The 17,190-nt window shown below is 40.0% G+C and overlaps 1 protein-coding gene across 3 annotated transcripts; it reads left to right on the top strand.

Annotated features, from left to right (window-relative positions):
- The first annotated feature begins 236 nt into the window (after positions 1-236).
- On the top strand, positions 237-16,025 carry MLH1 (mutL homolog 1). 3 transcript variants are annotated; one of them, XM_010166242.2, is made up of 15 exons: positions 237-305; positions 1,452-1,543; positions 2,919-2,961; positions 3,605-3,693; positions 5,556-5,668; positions 6,873-6,966; positions 7,997-8,150; positions 8,862-9,223; positions 10,035-10,183; positions 11,932-12,040; positions 12,508-12,571; positions 13,112-13,276; positions 14,082-14,174; positions 15,125-15,238; positions 15,781-16,025. In XM_010166242.2, the coding sequence occupies exons 5-15, from the start codon at positions 5,602-5,604 to the stop codon at positions 15,946-15,948; spliced, it is 1,539 nt and encodes a 512-aa protein (XP_010164544.1). In that variant the 5' UTR covers positions 237-305; positions 1,452-1,543; positions 2,919-2,961; positions 3,605-3,693; positions 5,556-5,601; the 3' UTR covers positions 15,949-16,025. The 3 variants fall into 3 exon arrangements, with proteins under 3 accessions (XP_010164544.1, XP_028940391.1, XP_028940390.1); XM_029084558.1 differs by lacking the exon at positions 13,112-13,276 and having other exon boundaries at positions 15,781-15,948; XM_029084557.1 differs by lacking the exon at positions 14,082-14,174 and having other exon boundaries at positions 15,781-15,948.
- Positions 16,026-17,190: the final 1,165 nt, after the last annotated feature.

Genomic DNA, 17,190 nt, shown 5'->3' with positions numbered 1-17,190 from the left:
TTGTTATATTTCATTAAGTTTTTTTCTGCCCCAAAAAAAGTGTTTTGTTTTGGGGTTTTTTAATTCCAAATTGTAAAGGTAATTCCAATTTAATTCCAATTGTAAAGGTAAACTTTTAGCTAAACCACGTATTTTAAAAATAGGGGGGAAAAAAGATAATCTTAAAAGGAATTGTGCTTCAGCAGCCAATGTAGAGTAAACTCTTGCCTTTTTATTCATATTTTCTGCTTAGAGCTACTTACAGCGATGGAAAAATTAAAGCCCCTCCAAAACCCTGTGCTGGAAACCAAGGAACTCAGATCACAGTAGGTTTTTGTGCCTGTTCTCTCTTGTCCCTCTTCTGTTCCCTGGTTGTTATACTTGCACCGCTTCTTGGCATGTGTTACCTTGTGAGATGTGTGACAGTATCACCTTGTAGAACACTTTCTAGATGATGATATGTGGTTTTGTTGGGGTTTTTTATTTGTTTTCTTCCCCAAAGACAGGGAAGTAAATTTCAGAAGATGCTCTTTTTTCCTTCCAAGGATAGCATAGTCATAGACTGTCAAGAGTATTTCATACTCCTTCTGGACTGCTCAGAGCCTCAGTGGACAGTGAAGGCTACAAGAAGCTCAGAATCTGGAGGAGTGGTGTGAATTGTATGAGCCAGAGTGGGAAGATGAGGGAACTGGCACAGGAAACTGCAGACACGCTGTTTGTCTCTCAGTCATATCGTTCTGCTGTCGTACCAGGCTCTGAATGCAGGCTGAGATTAGGGTTGGCGTGAGGATTATGGAGAAGAAGAAGGAGCTCAGGGTGGGAAGGAGCCTGCAGGTTGCGCAGTGCAGGGTGGACAGTGGAAGCCTGGCCTGGGAGCCTGCAGGACTGCGTTTGGCTTTCAGAGAGAGCACACACCCAGCAAGCTTCACATGTCAGTGTTTAGGGTAATATGTCTTAAAAAAGAAGCTGAACTTTTAAATTTCTGCCTTTCTCATTATAGCAGAAAGATAATCTGCATATTGTTTAAATAAATAAAAAACCAAACAATTTAAGCTGCTGCTGTTTTAGTGACATTAACAACCTTGATTGCAGCAACTGTTTTAACATTTCTTTGCGTTTCATTAGAACACACTGTAATCAGGGAGTCCGTTGTCATCTGCAAGGGAAAGCATGTAACTTTCACCGAAAAGTGAAAGCCACGTGCTTTGTTTGTTAGTGTAAAAGTGTATGTTTGTTATTGGTAAAAATACTGAGGTGCCAAAATACTTGGAAAACACACATTTCTCTGGAGCTGCAGTTTGTAAAGTGAACCTAAGCAGGTAAAGGAATAAATTGAATGTCGATCCTTCATGAAGTAAAATGTTTTCAGAAAACTTTGTAGTATCTATTAAGAGGATGGATTTAGATGAATTATATAGTGAGAAAAGATTTTTTTTTTTAATGATTTTTAATTGTGATCTTTTTCTCTGTAGGTTGAAGATCTTTTTTACAATGTAAATACAAGGAGGAAGGCTTTAAAAAATCCGAATGAAGAATATGCAAAAATACTAGAGGTTGTTAGCAGGTAAACTGAAATAAGAGGCTCCATTTTTTTTTTTTCTACTGCCATGGAGAATACTGGGGTTTTTCAGAGGGACTGGCACGTGTGTGGTGTCAGTTTTTGTCGGTTTTGAGGTTTTTAATGACTTGTTAGTGTATGGTGTCAGCTAACAGTCCAGTTGGATACAAGAAATCCAGAGGAGAGACAGTGTATTTGGTCTGTCACTATTATTAGTAAGAATTCCAGCAACCAAATGGTGAGAGACCTGAATGAGTGAACTCACAGTGAGCTTGGGATGAATAGAACCAAAGTGAAAACTGTGCAAGGACAGAGAAATTTGGTTGGATATGAAGAAGATGAACGGCAATTTCATGTCCTCAAAAAAAACCCCAAAACCACAAAACCCAAAAAAGTATCACTTTAGCTACCAGATGTTCCCTTCCTGACGCCTTGTTGCATCTTTTGCCACATGCAGCAGCTTTGCAAGCAGGATCTACGCAACTGAACCAAAAGAACTGCTTTATACTTCCAGTAAACACAAAAGCTAGCGACGAGTAGCAAGACTGTATGCTGAGCATTAGCCTGATCCCCAAATGAGCTGCTTCAGACCCTTTACTGGCCAGGCAGACTTCAGCCAAGAGGTGAAGGGTCAGGCCCTGCTGCTCTGTGAACAGGCTGATCTGAAGTCTTGCTGAGTTACAGGCTTCCAACTTGGTGTTTGGTTGGGGTGGGGTTTGTTTGGTTGGTTTGGGTTTGGTTTTTTTTTTTTTTAATTAGGATTGTACATTTTTTCATCAGGATTTTTTTCCTCTTGAATTTTTGATTTACTGCCTTAGTCACAACAGTCTAACCTCTGTCTGCATTTTTGTGTTGCTCATCTCACAAGGTTCTACTCTGTGTCCCTTCTCACAGCTTCCCTAGAAGTTTGAGCCAGGGTTAATGCAGCTGTGTATCAGCAGCTGGCCCTGGGGTCACAGACAGCTGAACCATCTGGGAAGGGGAAGTCAGAAGGACAAGCCAGCCATCTTTCAGATCCTTCTCTGAAGTAGCTGAGGCTTGGTTCTGTTACACTGAGGAGGTTTTGCTGCTCTAGTGAAGCCTGTGCAATGAAACAACCAACCTGGTATACAGAAGTTGATTAGGGGTTGGTTTTTGGGGGGGTTTTTTTGAGAAATAAGCTAAGCCGATCCTTGAATTTCATATGGTTACAGGTGAGTTATAAATAGAACTTATTTATTTTTATAGCTGTTTAGTCTACAGAAGCTCAGTTTGTCTCAAATCCCATTACTGTGTAACAGGAGATGAAATTAATTGCCCCTGTAACTAGCTGTGTGTCTGCACTCGGGGAAAGTAACCTGTTCTTTCACATACTGGACTCTTTTGTTTGTCTGGTTTTCAGGTATGCCATCCATAACTCAGGCATCAGCTTTTCAGTTAAGAAGGTATGGAAATAAAGTCTTTATAACCTCACTGTGTGTGTGTGGATATATAATATGTGTGTGTGTGTGTGTGTGTGTGTGTATATATGTATATATGGAAATGCCAGAAAATTTAGCATTGCGTCTTTTGTCGTGGGAATAGTGTAGAGCCTTCCCTGAAATGTTGAAGTGTATGTTGATGCAGTTTGGATAGAAAATGCATTAGTTAAAAGTAAACAAGACATATATATTTGTTGGGAGTTTGGAGTTTTCTGTGTGGTCAATGTGTTGTTTTGTTTTAGCTTTATCAGCTGCTTCAGCTTCTTTTGAGAGTCTAGTTCCCAATAGCTGCATGAAAGAGGACAGGGTGCCTTCATTCTCTGGCGTTCTTGATAATTATTGACTGAACTGCCGATGTTCCTCGCTTTCAGAGATGGAGTTACTACTCTGAAAGGGCCTCATGTGATCTAGCCAATCTTGTAATCCTGTGTCACTCACCATGTATCATTCTTCTGAACACAAATGAGTAAATAATAATAATACAACACACCATAATGATGTTATGACCCGTGCCTTTGTGTCAGAAATGTTGTTGATGAGTTGAATGCATTTCTAAAACTCCAGCCAGAACTGTGAATTGGTTGATACTCGTTTCTGTTCTCCTTAGCAAGGTGATACTGTGTCAGATGTTAGAACCTTATCAAACGCCTCCACAGTGGACAACATCAGGTCCATCTTTGGAAATGCCGTTAGCAGGTATGTTGGTATCAAGTCTCCGTTTGATATGAAGTTTTCCAGTAAATCTCCTCCTCCTTTCTCTTTTAAAGAACACGGGCTGTGCTAGCTTCCTTCAGGGTGAATTATAGAGAAGACAGTGTTGCAATAACAGAGCTCTCCCTTGTCTCAGAAAGTGTGACTTTTTGGTTTTTAGTATATCAAAGGAAAGAAGGAGGTTGCAAAGCTGGGCCTTTAATGCACTACAAAGGAACCATCTGCACGTAACTTCCTGTGTGCTCGTTTAAAAAGAGCAAACTGTACCTGTGTTCTCGGCAGGTTCCTACCCTCTTCCTACGCCATGAAAATCTTACTGCTTCTTACCACAGCCTCATAAATAGCTGATAAATTCTGAAGTCTCCCCACATTATTTTTTTCTGAAATTTTATGTTTTAATATTTTGGCAAAAGCTGCATTAGCTGAAGATGAGTAAACCGGGCAGAAAAGTTTAAAACAAAACCGACCAGCTTTTGCAAATGGATCTGCCACTTTGGGAAAAAGTCTTGTTAGAAGACTTTCAGCTGTGAAGAATTAACTGAATGGACTGGTGGAATGGATTTGTCCCACGAATACTTGGGTGTCAGTTTGATTTGTAACTGGAGTTACACTTCACAGGCAAGGGATGTAACTTAATACATGGAGACACCTTTATGAAACACAGCAAACTAGAGAGGCTGGTTAGTGATGAGGTTCACAGTGTTTGTATTTCTTTGTTATGCATTTTTTTAGTCTCCTACTAATGCTTGTTTGATAGTTTTTCCTGTGTACAGTTCTGAATAAATTGTCTGTTTCAAAAATGTTTTGGTCAGATGTTTTGAGGTGAAACTTTTACCCAGTTTAAGATGGTGCTTAATCTAGCTTGTTATTTCAGCTTAAAAAATGAACAGAAATAAAAATGGCACTCAGTATATATTGAGGTTGAGTTGGGAATAAGCAGCCCATAAGCCTTTTCTGTGTTAACTTTACAAGCTGGCATAATGCCTTGCTAGAGAGCTGTGCTCACCAGCTACCAAAGTGGATTTCCTTGACTAATGAATCATGGAAATTACAAAAACTATTATGAAAATTGTTAATGTTAGGATTTGTATGCATGAGCAAGAAAAGCTGTTTAGGGGCAATGGGTGTGAGCTGGAACACAGGAGGTTCCGCTTAAACTTGAGAAGAAACTTCTTTACAGTGAGGGTGACAGAGCACTGGAACAGGCTGCCCAGGGAGGTTGTGGAGTCTCCTTCTCTGGAGACATTCAAGACCTACCTGGATGCCTTCCTGTGTAATTTCGTTTAGGTTCCTGCTCTGGCAGGGGGATTGGACTGGATGATCTTCTGAGGTCCCTTCCAATCCCTGACATTCTGTGATTCTGTGAAATTTTTATGACTTCTGAACAGCCTACCAATAAATATTAGAATAGCAAAAGTGGACGGAGTAGTTGAAGAAAAGGAATGTTCTTCCCTGGCTGCTGACAACTTTGAGGTGTCCGTGTCTTATCACTGTCAATGACTTAAATGGCGAAATGCTCGTTAGAATTATCAATAGATGGTTATAATATTGTGGATACTGTGATATGTTAAGATATTAAAAAGATACTGTGGGTAGTTTTACAGACTGCAATCACTGTATTACTGTTTTACATTCACGTAGAAAGAAGAAACGATGCAGTTTGGGTTAAATAATTTTTGTGGCTCAGCAATGAATGCTTGGAACTCTCAGATAATTCTAATATTTTCATTAACTGTGATATAAATAGAATATAGAACAACATATTGCTCATGGTGAGTACTTTTTGAAATTTACATCTACAGAAAAATTCATATTTTATGTGTGTGTTTCTGTCAAACTGTCAACAGGGAACTGATAGAAGTGGGCTGTGAAGATGCGAGTCTGGCCTTTAAAATGAAAGGCTACATCACGAATGCAAACTACTCTGTGAAGAAATGCACGTTTTTACTCTTCATAAACCGTAAGTTTAAAAAAAACCCAACAGGGAGCACATTGTCCTGTGTTGCTCACATAATAATCAGAAGAACAAAACTTTCTGAAAAACTATAAAGTATATGAGCATTTTTAAAAACCTTGAAGAATAATTGTTACAGTTGATTGTAGAGCTTAAGGTGTTTTTCTATTTGTAATGTGCGTCGTGTTTTGGACTTAAATAGTGGAAAGTAGCCAGGACTGGGCCTGAAGGAACTTAAGTATCATGGTTATGACTGTGACCTGCCAACTTATACAGAGTGATCTCCACTCTGTAGCAGTGTTGGCATAGGGTGCACAAACATCAACAGTGTGAAATAATGAAAAGGTGGTCTGATTATTTCAGTATTTGTGGGGGGAAAAAAACCAACCAACCAAAAAAACCCTACAACCTTCTAAACATAAAACATACCAAGATATTGCCTATTCCTGGTTTTATATCATAGAATCATAGAATGGTTTGGATTGGAAGGAACCTTAAAGCTCATCCAGTTCCAACCCCCCTGCCATCAGCAGGGACACCTTCCACTAAACCAGGTTGCTCAAAGCCTTATCCAACCCGGCCTTGAACACTTCCAGGGAGGGGGCATCCACAGCTTCTCTGGGCAACCTGTTCCAGTGTCTGACCACCCTCACAGTGAAGAACTTCTTCCTAATATCTAATCTAAACCTCCCCTCTTTCAGTTTAAACCCATTTCCCCTTGTTCTGTCATTAACTGCCCTTATGAAAAGTCCTTCCCCAGCTTTCTTGTAGCCCCTTCAGGTACTGGGAGGCTGCTATAAGATCTCCCCGGAGCCTTCTCTTTTCCAGGCTGAACAGCCCCAACTCTTTCAGCCTGTCCTCATAGGAGAGGTGCTCCAGCCCTCAGATCATCCTGGTGGCCCTTCTCTGGACTTGTTCTAACAGGTCCATGTCTTTCTTATGTTGGGGGCTCCAGAACTGGACGCACCACTCCAGGTGGCTCCTTATGAGAACGGAGTAGAGGGGGAGAATCACCTCCCTCGACCTGCTGGACATGCTTCTCTTGATGCAGCCCAGGATATGGTTGGCCTTCCCAAATAGATTTTTTTAGGGGAAAAATGGGTATAAGAAGATATGAAGAACCAAGATGTTGGTCTGAAGGAGTAGTTGGCCACTGTGCAGTGTATTTCAGTGGGGCTGTTTGAAAATAGTGCTTTGTTCTGTGTTTCAGATCGATTGGTAGAGTCGGCGGCTTTGCGGAAAGCCATCGAAACTGTGTATGCTGCTTATCTGCCCAAAAGCACTCACCCGTTCCTGTACTTGAGGTAAAGTAATAGGAGGAAGGAGCTCTTTAATACTATCTTGTAGGATGTAGCTACGGTGAGTAGATGTAGCAGGACGTTTGTGTTCCTGATGGTAGTGTTAAGCATTGCATTGAGGTACTTAATTATTAGACAGGAGATAATTAAATCACATTAAAGAAATATTAAGAAGACAGGCCTTATTTTCAGAAGTAGTGTCTGTAATTTAAGCTTTTTCAGTCCTTTCATATTAGGGATGCTCATCATTTAAGAAAATGAGGAACACTTGGAATACAGCAGAGTGTTTGGGACCAGTCAGATCGTTTATTCCAACCTCACTAATGTTTTACCTTGCTTGGGTTTATATGTGTATCTGTATTTTTAACAGTTCCTGTTCTTGGTATACTAATGCAACAGAAAGAAGTGAATTGCACACTGCTTATAGGAAAGTAATACTTTTTAAAAGTCAAGTAATAGCTAAAATTGAACAGAAACTGTCCTTTAAAAATTGGAGCATGTTACATGGAACAGAAAACCTAGCTTTGTAATTGCCAAGCCATTGAACCTCGCCATTCACCAGTGAAACTTCCTGACATCCAGTGCTTTCTAACAAGAAGGTTCTTGCATTGTAGCATTTAATTGAATTTCTTCTTGGGATTATTGCTAAATGACAGGGCATCACAAGTCATTGACTCATGAGACACTCTAAGGAGAAGATATTTCTAACAACTATTTTGTAGTAGTACAGTGGAGAGTTTGGTTTAAGGTTACCTGTGTAAGCTGATTGTGGTGAGTTTAGAATAGAGTTCTTCAGAGTAATATATATATTTTTTTAAATAGACTACAGTCAGATGTTTTGAGGCTGTTTTGAGGCTGTTTTGAGGCTGTTTTGAGGCTGTTTTGAGGCTGTTTTGAGGCTGTTTTGAGGCTGTTTTGAGGCTGTTCCACATGGAGTAGCAGCCCCAAGTCTGGCAAATTTTGTACTAAACCAATTTGTGCCCTCTCTGCCATCCATGTGAAATTTTAGGTTAACTTATTTTAAAATGTTTTCCAGCCTGGAAATAGCCCCCCAGAATGTAGATGTGAACGTGCACCCTACAAAACATGAGGTCCATTTCCTCCATGAAGACAGTATTCTAGAACGTGTGCAGCAGCACGTAGAGAGCAAGTTACTGGGCTCCAACTCTTCCAGGATGTACTTCACTCAGGTGAGAACGCACGTTTCAAGTGGTGACAGCTCTGCACTATTTTAACTGCTGTGGATGTGTACTCAGTTCAGGAGTACAATTTATGCAGTGATTGATAGTCATCGACGTTACAGTGCTACCTTGAGATCTTTGCTCTCTTCCAGTGATGAAATGGGCTCAATATACCCATGTTAACAATGTGGCAGTGAACTTCCTGCAGAAAAAGCACACGAAAACATTTCACATAACTTCCTGTCAAGTATCTGTTCAGTCATTTTTATTTTACAAGTATATCAGCCTTCACATGGAGCAAATTGTTTGTACTCTGCCTCGGTTTATGGGAAATGCGCATGACTGAGGAAATTGTTTTATGTATTTGACAACACTTTGGATTTAATCAAAATGAAAAAAAAAATCAGGAAAAAGATTTCCTAATCTGTTTATATGGAGCATAGTATAAAAATTATAATATTAAAAAAAATTTCCTTGTGATTTTTTACATTAAAGTTGCTCTCTGAGACAAGGGAATGCTAATTAACGATTTCACTAGCTGCCAAGATGATGACATTCGTGCTGTGTGCGTACAGCAAGTCCAAACGTGGCAGCTTGTTTAAGCAGCTGACATTGTTTGTGAGGCTTGAAACATACTCGCCTCTGAGCGGTGAGATGCTGTGAGAAATGGGGCTGATCTTTCTGAATCTCTTCTCTTTACTTCCCCACATCTGAACAAAGACGTTGCTTCCGGGGGCCGACTGTTCTTCCAGCGAGGTTGTAAAATCAGCAGAAAACTCTTCTGCGGTGACCAAAGGAACCAGTGATAAAGTCTATGCGCATCAGATGGTCCGCACTGACTCCCGGGAGCAGAAACTGGATGCTTTTCTTCAGCCAGTCAACAACCCCCTAAGTACAGGCCCCGCTGAAGGGATGACAGAGGTTAATGCAGGACCCCCGGAGGCTGTGGTCGGGCCACAGGATGCTGACATGGAAGATGTCAGTGATCCGGTGGAAGTGGCTGGATCCATCCAGGAGGACGCAGTGATCCCTGGGGGGCTGAGTGAGAGCGCACACTTGTCTCCTGAGACGGTGCCTCCTCGGTAAGTCTCATTTTTCATCCAAGGCAACCTGTTTATTTCATGACAAGGCCCTGAAACGAAAGATTTTTCTGATCTCTTTGCACTTCTGCTTTTTTTATAAGGAAAATTTTCCTGGAATTCATTCTTCTCATGGCATTTTAATGAAAAATTAAACTTTTCTCTGTGAACTGTAAATTATGTAATTTGTGATAAATTTTGTAACTGCAATGGGGTTCCCATGCATACAGAAAGGCAGGAAACAGTATAAATAATGACATTAGCTTCAGTTCAGGGAGATTTGGTCTGTCTCTGTTTGGAGACCCTCCTTTTGTGGGGGGATAGAAAGATAGAAACTACATCACTGAATTTTGCAGACGTTGCCCTAGTAAAGGGAAAAGTGCTGTAATCTTTTTACAGCTCCTGCAGGAGCTGCTGTGAGAGGCCAAAGTCTTCTGAGGGAATCTGATTTTTATTTTAATTATTTTTTTCCTCTCTAGTATTACAGAAAAATGATTATGAAAAAAATCATTAGAAATACCAATATTTTTTGATGTGTCCCTTAGAGCCCATTTCACTTCCTTGCCTAAACAACTGATGTTTGATCCAGTTGGTATTAGAGAGTCATAAATTTCCTTGTGAACTACCTTTTCCTAACAAACTATGCCTCAGAAGTCAAATAAACCAGTCTGTCTTTTTTGGGAAGCTCTGGGAAACTTTCTGCATTTCCTGCGTTAACATACAGTGCATGGATGGAACATCCCATCGGTTCCGTGTATGTTTTGACTAAGTGAGAGGAGGATTGCACAGAATTCCTTTTGTTTTGGTATTGTAGAAAGAGGCCACGGGAAGATGTGGACGTAGAAATGGAGAAAGAAGACGCAAGAAAGGACATGACTGCTGCCTGCGCCCCTAGAAGAAGAATCATCAACTTGACCAGTGTATTGACTCTCCAGGAGGAAATCAGTAACCAGGCACATGCAAGTAAGCAAGTCTTTTGCTTCTCGAGATTATTGTTATTCCACCAACCAAATACGATTGTTTCAGCTGCTGAGGGAAAAGATATTTAAGAAGTGGCCCAGTCTGCTAAGCACTGTGCTGCTAAGAGAGCTTTTAACATGAACGTTTGTTAAACATCAAGGGCCACACTCAACAGGCAGCTGCCATACTGAGCCACACGGGAGGATGGTTTGAAAAACTTCTGTGTGCCTTCTTAGTTGATAGACATTTTATGCATTCTAAATATTTTGCAAGCTTTAATTCACATCATAACTAACACTATAAAATGTAATAAAACACTAAAAAAGCTTGAAAAAGCGAAGTTACTTTTTAATTTTCAAACAGAAATGGCAGCTACGATATGGTTATCACAAAAATTTTGCTTAGTCTGATGATTGTGAAATAGAGTGGACAGGATTGATAATCATCGGTTTTATTTACTGCTTTTGCTTTTCATTTTCCTTTCCCTCCTAAGTATCTGTCCCACTTATTTCACCAGTCTTGTGATTTCATATAATATTCTCTCCTCTGGTAAGTGTTGTTTTAGAAAAGGTAAAAGGTTTGCAATTCTACTGAGGGTTGTTTCCCTCTTAGCTCTTTCAGTTGCCTTCAGAATCATACTGAGTCGCATAACCCATATTATTCAGCTAGTCTAAATGTTGGGAATCTTGTGTTCTGGGAGTTTTGTTGAATTTATTTTGATTTTTCTGGCAGTAAGAACTGGGGACTCTCCACAGCTAAAATGGCTAGAGGAACAGACATCTGTAATAAATAACTATTTTTAGAAATTACTAAAAATCTTCATCTTTAGAAAGCATGTACTTACACTCGTGCTCCAGAAAAGGTTTTGCATTAGGCTGGTGATTCTGTATCTGACTGTCACTGCTGAAATACTGAAATCAAAGAGTTGTCCCTGAGCCAGAAAATGTCCCAAACCATCTCAAAATTCATGGTAGAACTTGTGCTGCTGCTTGAGGTTGTGTCTTGTCTTCACACGTGTAAGAAATACCTACGAGAGACCTTTGCAAGAAAGAAATGTTCTTCTCAAAGTATTGTATCCCTTTGGAGACGTAACAGTGGAGGCTGGGAAGCGCAGTGCCTTCTGTGTGCTGGGCCTGCAGTGCTGAGCTCCTGTAACGAATCCCAAGGACTGCAACTAGTGACGTTTTCTTGTGAAACGCCTAAAATGAATTCTTATTATGGAATCTGACTTCTCATACACTTTTTTTAAAATATATATAAATGAGAAGGCCAGAAACTTATTTTGGGAGAGAAAAATAAATAAATGGTGGACGTATTCTATCACACCTCCAGAATGTAGTCTGACAACACTAGGTTTTGCTGCCAAGTTGTTTTACAGCTGCAGTTTTCTTTGAAGTATTTCTGTGTTCTCTTACTAATCTCCTGTGGCAGAAAACAAATTTTCTTGAAAGAGTATTCAAGCCAAACACTGATTTTAAATTTTTTGTGTAATTTGTATTTGTAGTTTAACTGCTACAGAACTATTCTCTCTTATGCTTTAACATTTATATGTGGATGCATACAAACAATATCTCAAACTGTAGATAGCTGGTGGTACAGACCTATAGGAAGAAGCAGGGGTGTAGGAGTGACTGAACAGTAAGCTGAGACTTTAATGCTAAAAAGACACAAACCACTCAATAAATTAAGGCAGAGTTGCAAATATGAAATTATATCTTTTTGTTTCTTCCCCACCCCCTCAACTGTTTCAGATCTTCAGGAGATGCTGCGTGATCACTCATTTGTTGGCTGTGTCAGCCCTCAGTGGGCTCTGGCCCAACATCAGACAAAACTCTATCTTCTCAATACAACCAAACTCAGGTAAAGAAGCTGTTAGACCTGTTGGCAGTTGAAATAAGTACCAATTACCAAGCTAATGAGAAGAAGGAAGGAAATGACAGGAAAACCAACATCATTTTCTTGTTGCCTGTCTGAAAAGTCATGAGGCTAAAGATTAAGCAATCAGTTGAGAACAACAGAAACGAGTCTGGCATGCTTGGGAAAAGTCGCAGGGAATCAGTGTAATTAAAATGCCAGCTACTGTATTGTGTGCTCACAGAACGGGGGAAGGGAATGATGATGCCAGAAACCAATGAACAAATGTAACTGCAAACATCTAGACAGTGCATGTGCCTCTTTAACTGTTCAGTTAAAGTGAGATCTTTGTCAATAGGAATGGATAGGTGTGTCTGAGGTTTCCAAGATGACCCTTACTTTCCCCTCTTAATTATGGGAACTTGGAGATACGTAATCCTGCTCATGTAACTAATTTTTGTACTTCAATTTAGCCAAGAACTCTTCTACCAGATACTTATTTATGATTTTGCAAACTTTGGAGTCTTAAGGTTGTCTGTAAGTATAATTTTATATTATATTCTATATAAAAAGATTTTTAAAAAAATTATCTACAATAAGCCTGTCCTTTCAGACAAGTGTATAGTTTTACAGGTTGGTTTTTGTCCGCTACAAGAGTGACATTTTGTTTATTTTACAGTACGAATAGAATGTAGAAAACTGTTAGTAATTACTGTCAGTAATTTCACAGCTACTACTGTCTGACTGCTTGTTATAGTGTCACTTCTAGATATTCACCAAATTTTGCCGTCGCTTGTTACATTGGGACAAAGAATCAATTTGAATACACAGTCTATCAGAAATTGCTAGTGTTTATCCTGTAAATACCAAAGCATTTTGCAGGACTGTGGACTGCACAGAATTATATCCGAAAGAAATTCCTGCTTTTTAGACTGGTTCTGATAAGCAGAACCGTTTGCTCTGCAGGCCAGAAGCAGTATATTGCAATTAGTTTGTATGTAAAGGAAGAAGTTACAGATTTCCAGTAGCATTTCCAATGTTGATCATTAACATCAGTTTTGCCTTCTCCATTTCTAGGAGCCGGCTCCTTTATATGAGCTCTCAATGCTTGCTTTAGAGGATCCTGAAAGTGGCTGGACAGAAGAAGATGGCCCAAAAGAAGGGCTTGCTGAGTACATTGTGGAGTTTCTGAAAAAGAAGACTGAAATGTTGAAAGATTATTTTTCTCTTGAAATTGACGAGGTGACTGCTGCCCTTACTTCTGACAGTAACTGAATGGTGGACAGTGGTAGGTTTACGGTTGGACTTGATGATCTTAAAAGGTCTTTTCCAACCTAAATGATTGTGTAATTGTACATTTTGGTAACAGAATAACCATGGTAGTTTGTTGGCAGCACTTACTATCACTAAGAACTTGCTTCAGTAAGATTTAGGTGGCTTTCCCCTTGCCTTAAAAATGCTGAAGACTTTTATGCTGCTTTTAGAAGGGTGCTACACAAAGAAGTTTTTTATTTTTATTAATTAGCAAATAAAATAATTTGGTCACTGCTTCTGTAACTAGAAGGCAGCTCTTACCCAATGAGGTGTGCAGCTGAACTGGCTCTCTAGCCAGGCAGGGCTACAGCACCACCACTGCCCTCAGTGTGTCTCTTTTTTGGTGCAGCCTGATGCATCCCTCGCTCTACAAAACTGAACAGCTCCATCCAGGGTCACAGAACCCAGACACTGCACTGGGGTGTTCTCCCAGGAAGCAAGACCTGTGTAGTCAGTGGCCAGAGGGAGAGGAGGAGGCTGAATTCAGGTCTTCCTGAACTCAGTGGCTTAAATCCAGGCCTTGGAAAGTTAAACACCACCACTAACCCTCTTCCTGCAACATCTGCCTGGCATCAGGCTTTAAAAACGTGTAACTTCAGCCACCCCTAGGGCTCACTAAGCTTAGTAAGAATCAGTCTTACTGATTCAAAACCTCACAGTTTGGCTGCATTTACTGCAAGAAAGAACTTTGTTTTGTTTTGTTTTTTACTGAAGCAGCAGCATTGCTTTGCAGGAAGGAAACCTTATTGGGTTACCACTTCTGATAGACAACTACGTTCCGCCGCTGGAAGGACTGCCTATGTTTATCCTTCGCTTGGCCACAGAGGTACATTCTCTTACGGATTTTATTAATTGACAAATGACTCTGTTTAGGAAAGTGTCTGGTTTTGGCTGGGACAGAGTTAATTTCCTTCTCAGTAGCTAGAATAGTGCTGTGTTTTGGATTCAATATGGGATTTGGTATGAGAAGAGTGTTGATAACATACTGATGTTTTTAGTTGTTTCTAAGAAAACAAGGACTTTTCAATTTCCCATGCTGTGCTAGTGTGCAGGTGAACAAGAAGCTGGGAGGGAGCACAGCCAGAGCACTGATCCCAGTGGGCCAGTGGGATATTCCATATCATGCAACGTCATGCACATGGTATAGATGAGGGCTGAGCAGGAACCTCTCTCTCTTCTGGGGTTTTGGTTTCAGGGTTTCTCTCCTCTGGGATTGCTAGCCAGGGGCAGGCTGGGAATTCATCAGCAAGCGGTGAGCAGTTGCACTGGGCATCACTCATTTGTATATTCTATAATTATTGTTATAACTTTATTTTATTTCAATTATTAAATTGTTTTTATCTCAACCCACCAGCCTCTTTACCTTTCTGAATCTCTCCCCCATCCCCCAGGGGAAGCGGGGAGAGTGAGTGGCCGCATGGTGTTTAGCTGCCAGCTGGGTTAAAACCATGACAGAAAGAATGAAGCTAATCAAATTAATTCATCAGAACCTGCAAAGGAAAGGCTGGAATTGGTTAAAAGTAGTGTTAAATGCTCCAGCCACTTTTGCTATGGGTCCTGATTAGTTGTGCTTTGCCTCTTCATTCACAACTACTGATGACTGAGGACATATTTTGATTTGAAAGCCTGCACTTCTAACCTTTTGTTCATTCTATATCTTTATCTTATCAGCACAAAAATGGCCAAGACATTATTGTGACTTTTCCATATTAAGAGTCTCTATCAAGTCTGACTGCTACTCAGATTCTATTAAATGACTTCTCTTTCTTGTGACAGGTAAACTGGGATGAAGAGAAGGAGTGTTTTGAAAGCCTAAGTAAAGAATTAGCCATGTTCTACTCCCTGAGAAAGCAATATATAATAGATGACACCAACCTGACAAACTCTCAGGTACAAGACCATGTAACTAGTCACATGAACAGAAAACTAAACACCACACAGGAAACAACTTCTTTTTCAACTGTAGATTTCTAGTCCCAACTCTACTTTTAGTGAAGTGAAGGAAGTAGCAGTGGGGGAAGATTCTGAAAGACTGTGGCTTACAGTTTCTGAAGTATTACATGTAGTAGGAGAACCTTTTAACTTTGGGTGTTGCAGTGTACTTAATATTACACCAGTCCTGAGTTTAAGATGTATTTTTAACCTGCTGAGCTGTGAGAAATTTCTACAGAAGAATAAGGATGTAGATTAAAAAAATACTGTCTGCTTGTAAGTGTCTGCTCAGTCATTCAGTTGAGCTAGCCCATTCTGCAAGTGCCACCACTCATCCAGGCTTCCCAGAGCTTACAGTTAACTTGACTGTATAGAATGATCTTCCTCTCTAATACTGGTAGAATCTCACACTCCCTCTAGTCTCACAGAAGTTTCTTAAGGAGTGTTCTCCTTTTGTAAAAGAGAATTTCTATTTGTTTGTCCTTTTTCATCTGTTTCAGAATGAAGATTCTGACTCTGGTTCAACAACATGGAAATGGACTGTGGAGCATGTGCTTTACAAAGCTTTTAGGACTCATCTTCTACCTCCCAAGCACTTCACAGAAGATGGCAACATTTTGCAGCTTGCGAACCTGCCTGACCTGTATAAAGTTTTTGAGAGATGTTGAGCAAGTGGTTATTTGTACAGACTGGTTTTTAGATATGCAGCATTCATGTAAAGAGTGTTTTATTTAAAAGCTGGAATTGCAATTAGAGAAAGAAAGGATTTAATATCCTACTGACATGCTAGCAAATGGTCTATTTTCTTTACAGTGATCAAAGAATAAAAAGAGCTGTTTCTAAAATAAAATCTGCACTGAGTCTCACTACTAAGCAATATGCTAATAGGCTATAACTTCTAATGAAAAAAATTAATGAGGTTAAGTAATTGTGAAAGGAGAGAAAGCTTAACTTAACTGAAATGTGAGTTTTAGCAGATAGTTTATACATGTGAATGCTCTCAAAACCTGCAAAGTATTCTATCTCCAGACTATGCACTGTAAAAATAACTAATCACAACCCTGATGGTTTCTTCTGAACAGAGAGATAAAATGAACACAGAGTCAACAGCCCAGACAACGATCTGTGATTGCTGAACTACACTGTCTCCAATTTAATGAGTAGGCCCTGGGAGATCTACTACATCCAAGGGTCTTTCTCAACAGGGAAAGCATTTTAGAAGCAGCATAACTGAAGCCAATATAACTTCATCTTCAATGTGAAGGAAGACAGACTGCCTCATTTTTTAGTCATACACTTATTTACAGAACTGTTATTTGGAGCAAAAACACAGGTGATTATTTTACTGTTAAAGCTTCATAGCAACTAAAGTGAAATAAAACAGCTGTGACAGTGTTCTCAAAATACCTGCAGCTCTTGCAGACTTTATCACCTCCCTTTCTTCCTCTCTTTTCCCCTTCTACTGCCCCAATAATGGCCTCTATTCTGTGCTGTAGCCTCAACTCCAACAGGACAACTCTACAAGTGATCACATTCATGTCTCAAGCTGGCTTTCAGTAAATGATCTCCCAGCCCACTTGAAATGTCTCACACCCAAAGATGAAAAGAGAAAATAAATCCTGCATGCACACAGCCCTGAACACCATTGAACATCTGCAATTTTGGGGGCTCAGCAAGTTGATGGCTGGGAGCTGGACAGCTGCTGTGGCTCCACCCCCCTGCTGCTAGTTTATTGATTTGCTGAGGCTGAACAAGAGGAAGCCAATGTATGTTCTCCTGCTTTAGGTTTGTGCTTTTTTGTAGAAAAATCCAAGAGGAAGCCAATGTATGTTCTCCTGCTTTGAGGAGTGGCTTTAGGTTTGTGCTTTTTTGTAGAAAAATGCTGTAAACTGAAACAGCTGCTACTGCTT

Source organism: Antrostomus carolinensis, unplaced genomic scaffold (assembly GCF_000700745.2).
Source record: "Antrostomus carolinensis isolate BGI_N321 unplaced genomic scaffold, ASM70074v2 scaffold5984, whole genome shotgun sequence".
Classification (NCBI taxonomy): Eukaryota; Metazoa; Chordata; class Aves; order Caprimulgiformes; family Caprimulgidae; genus Antrostomus; species Antrostomus carolinensis.
The sequence above is the reverse complement of the archived record's forward strand: the minus strand, read 5'-3'. Positions and strand labels throughout refer to the sequence as shown.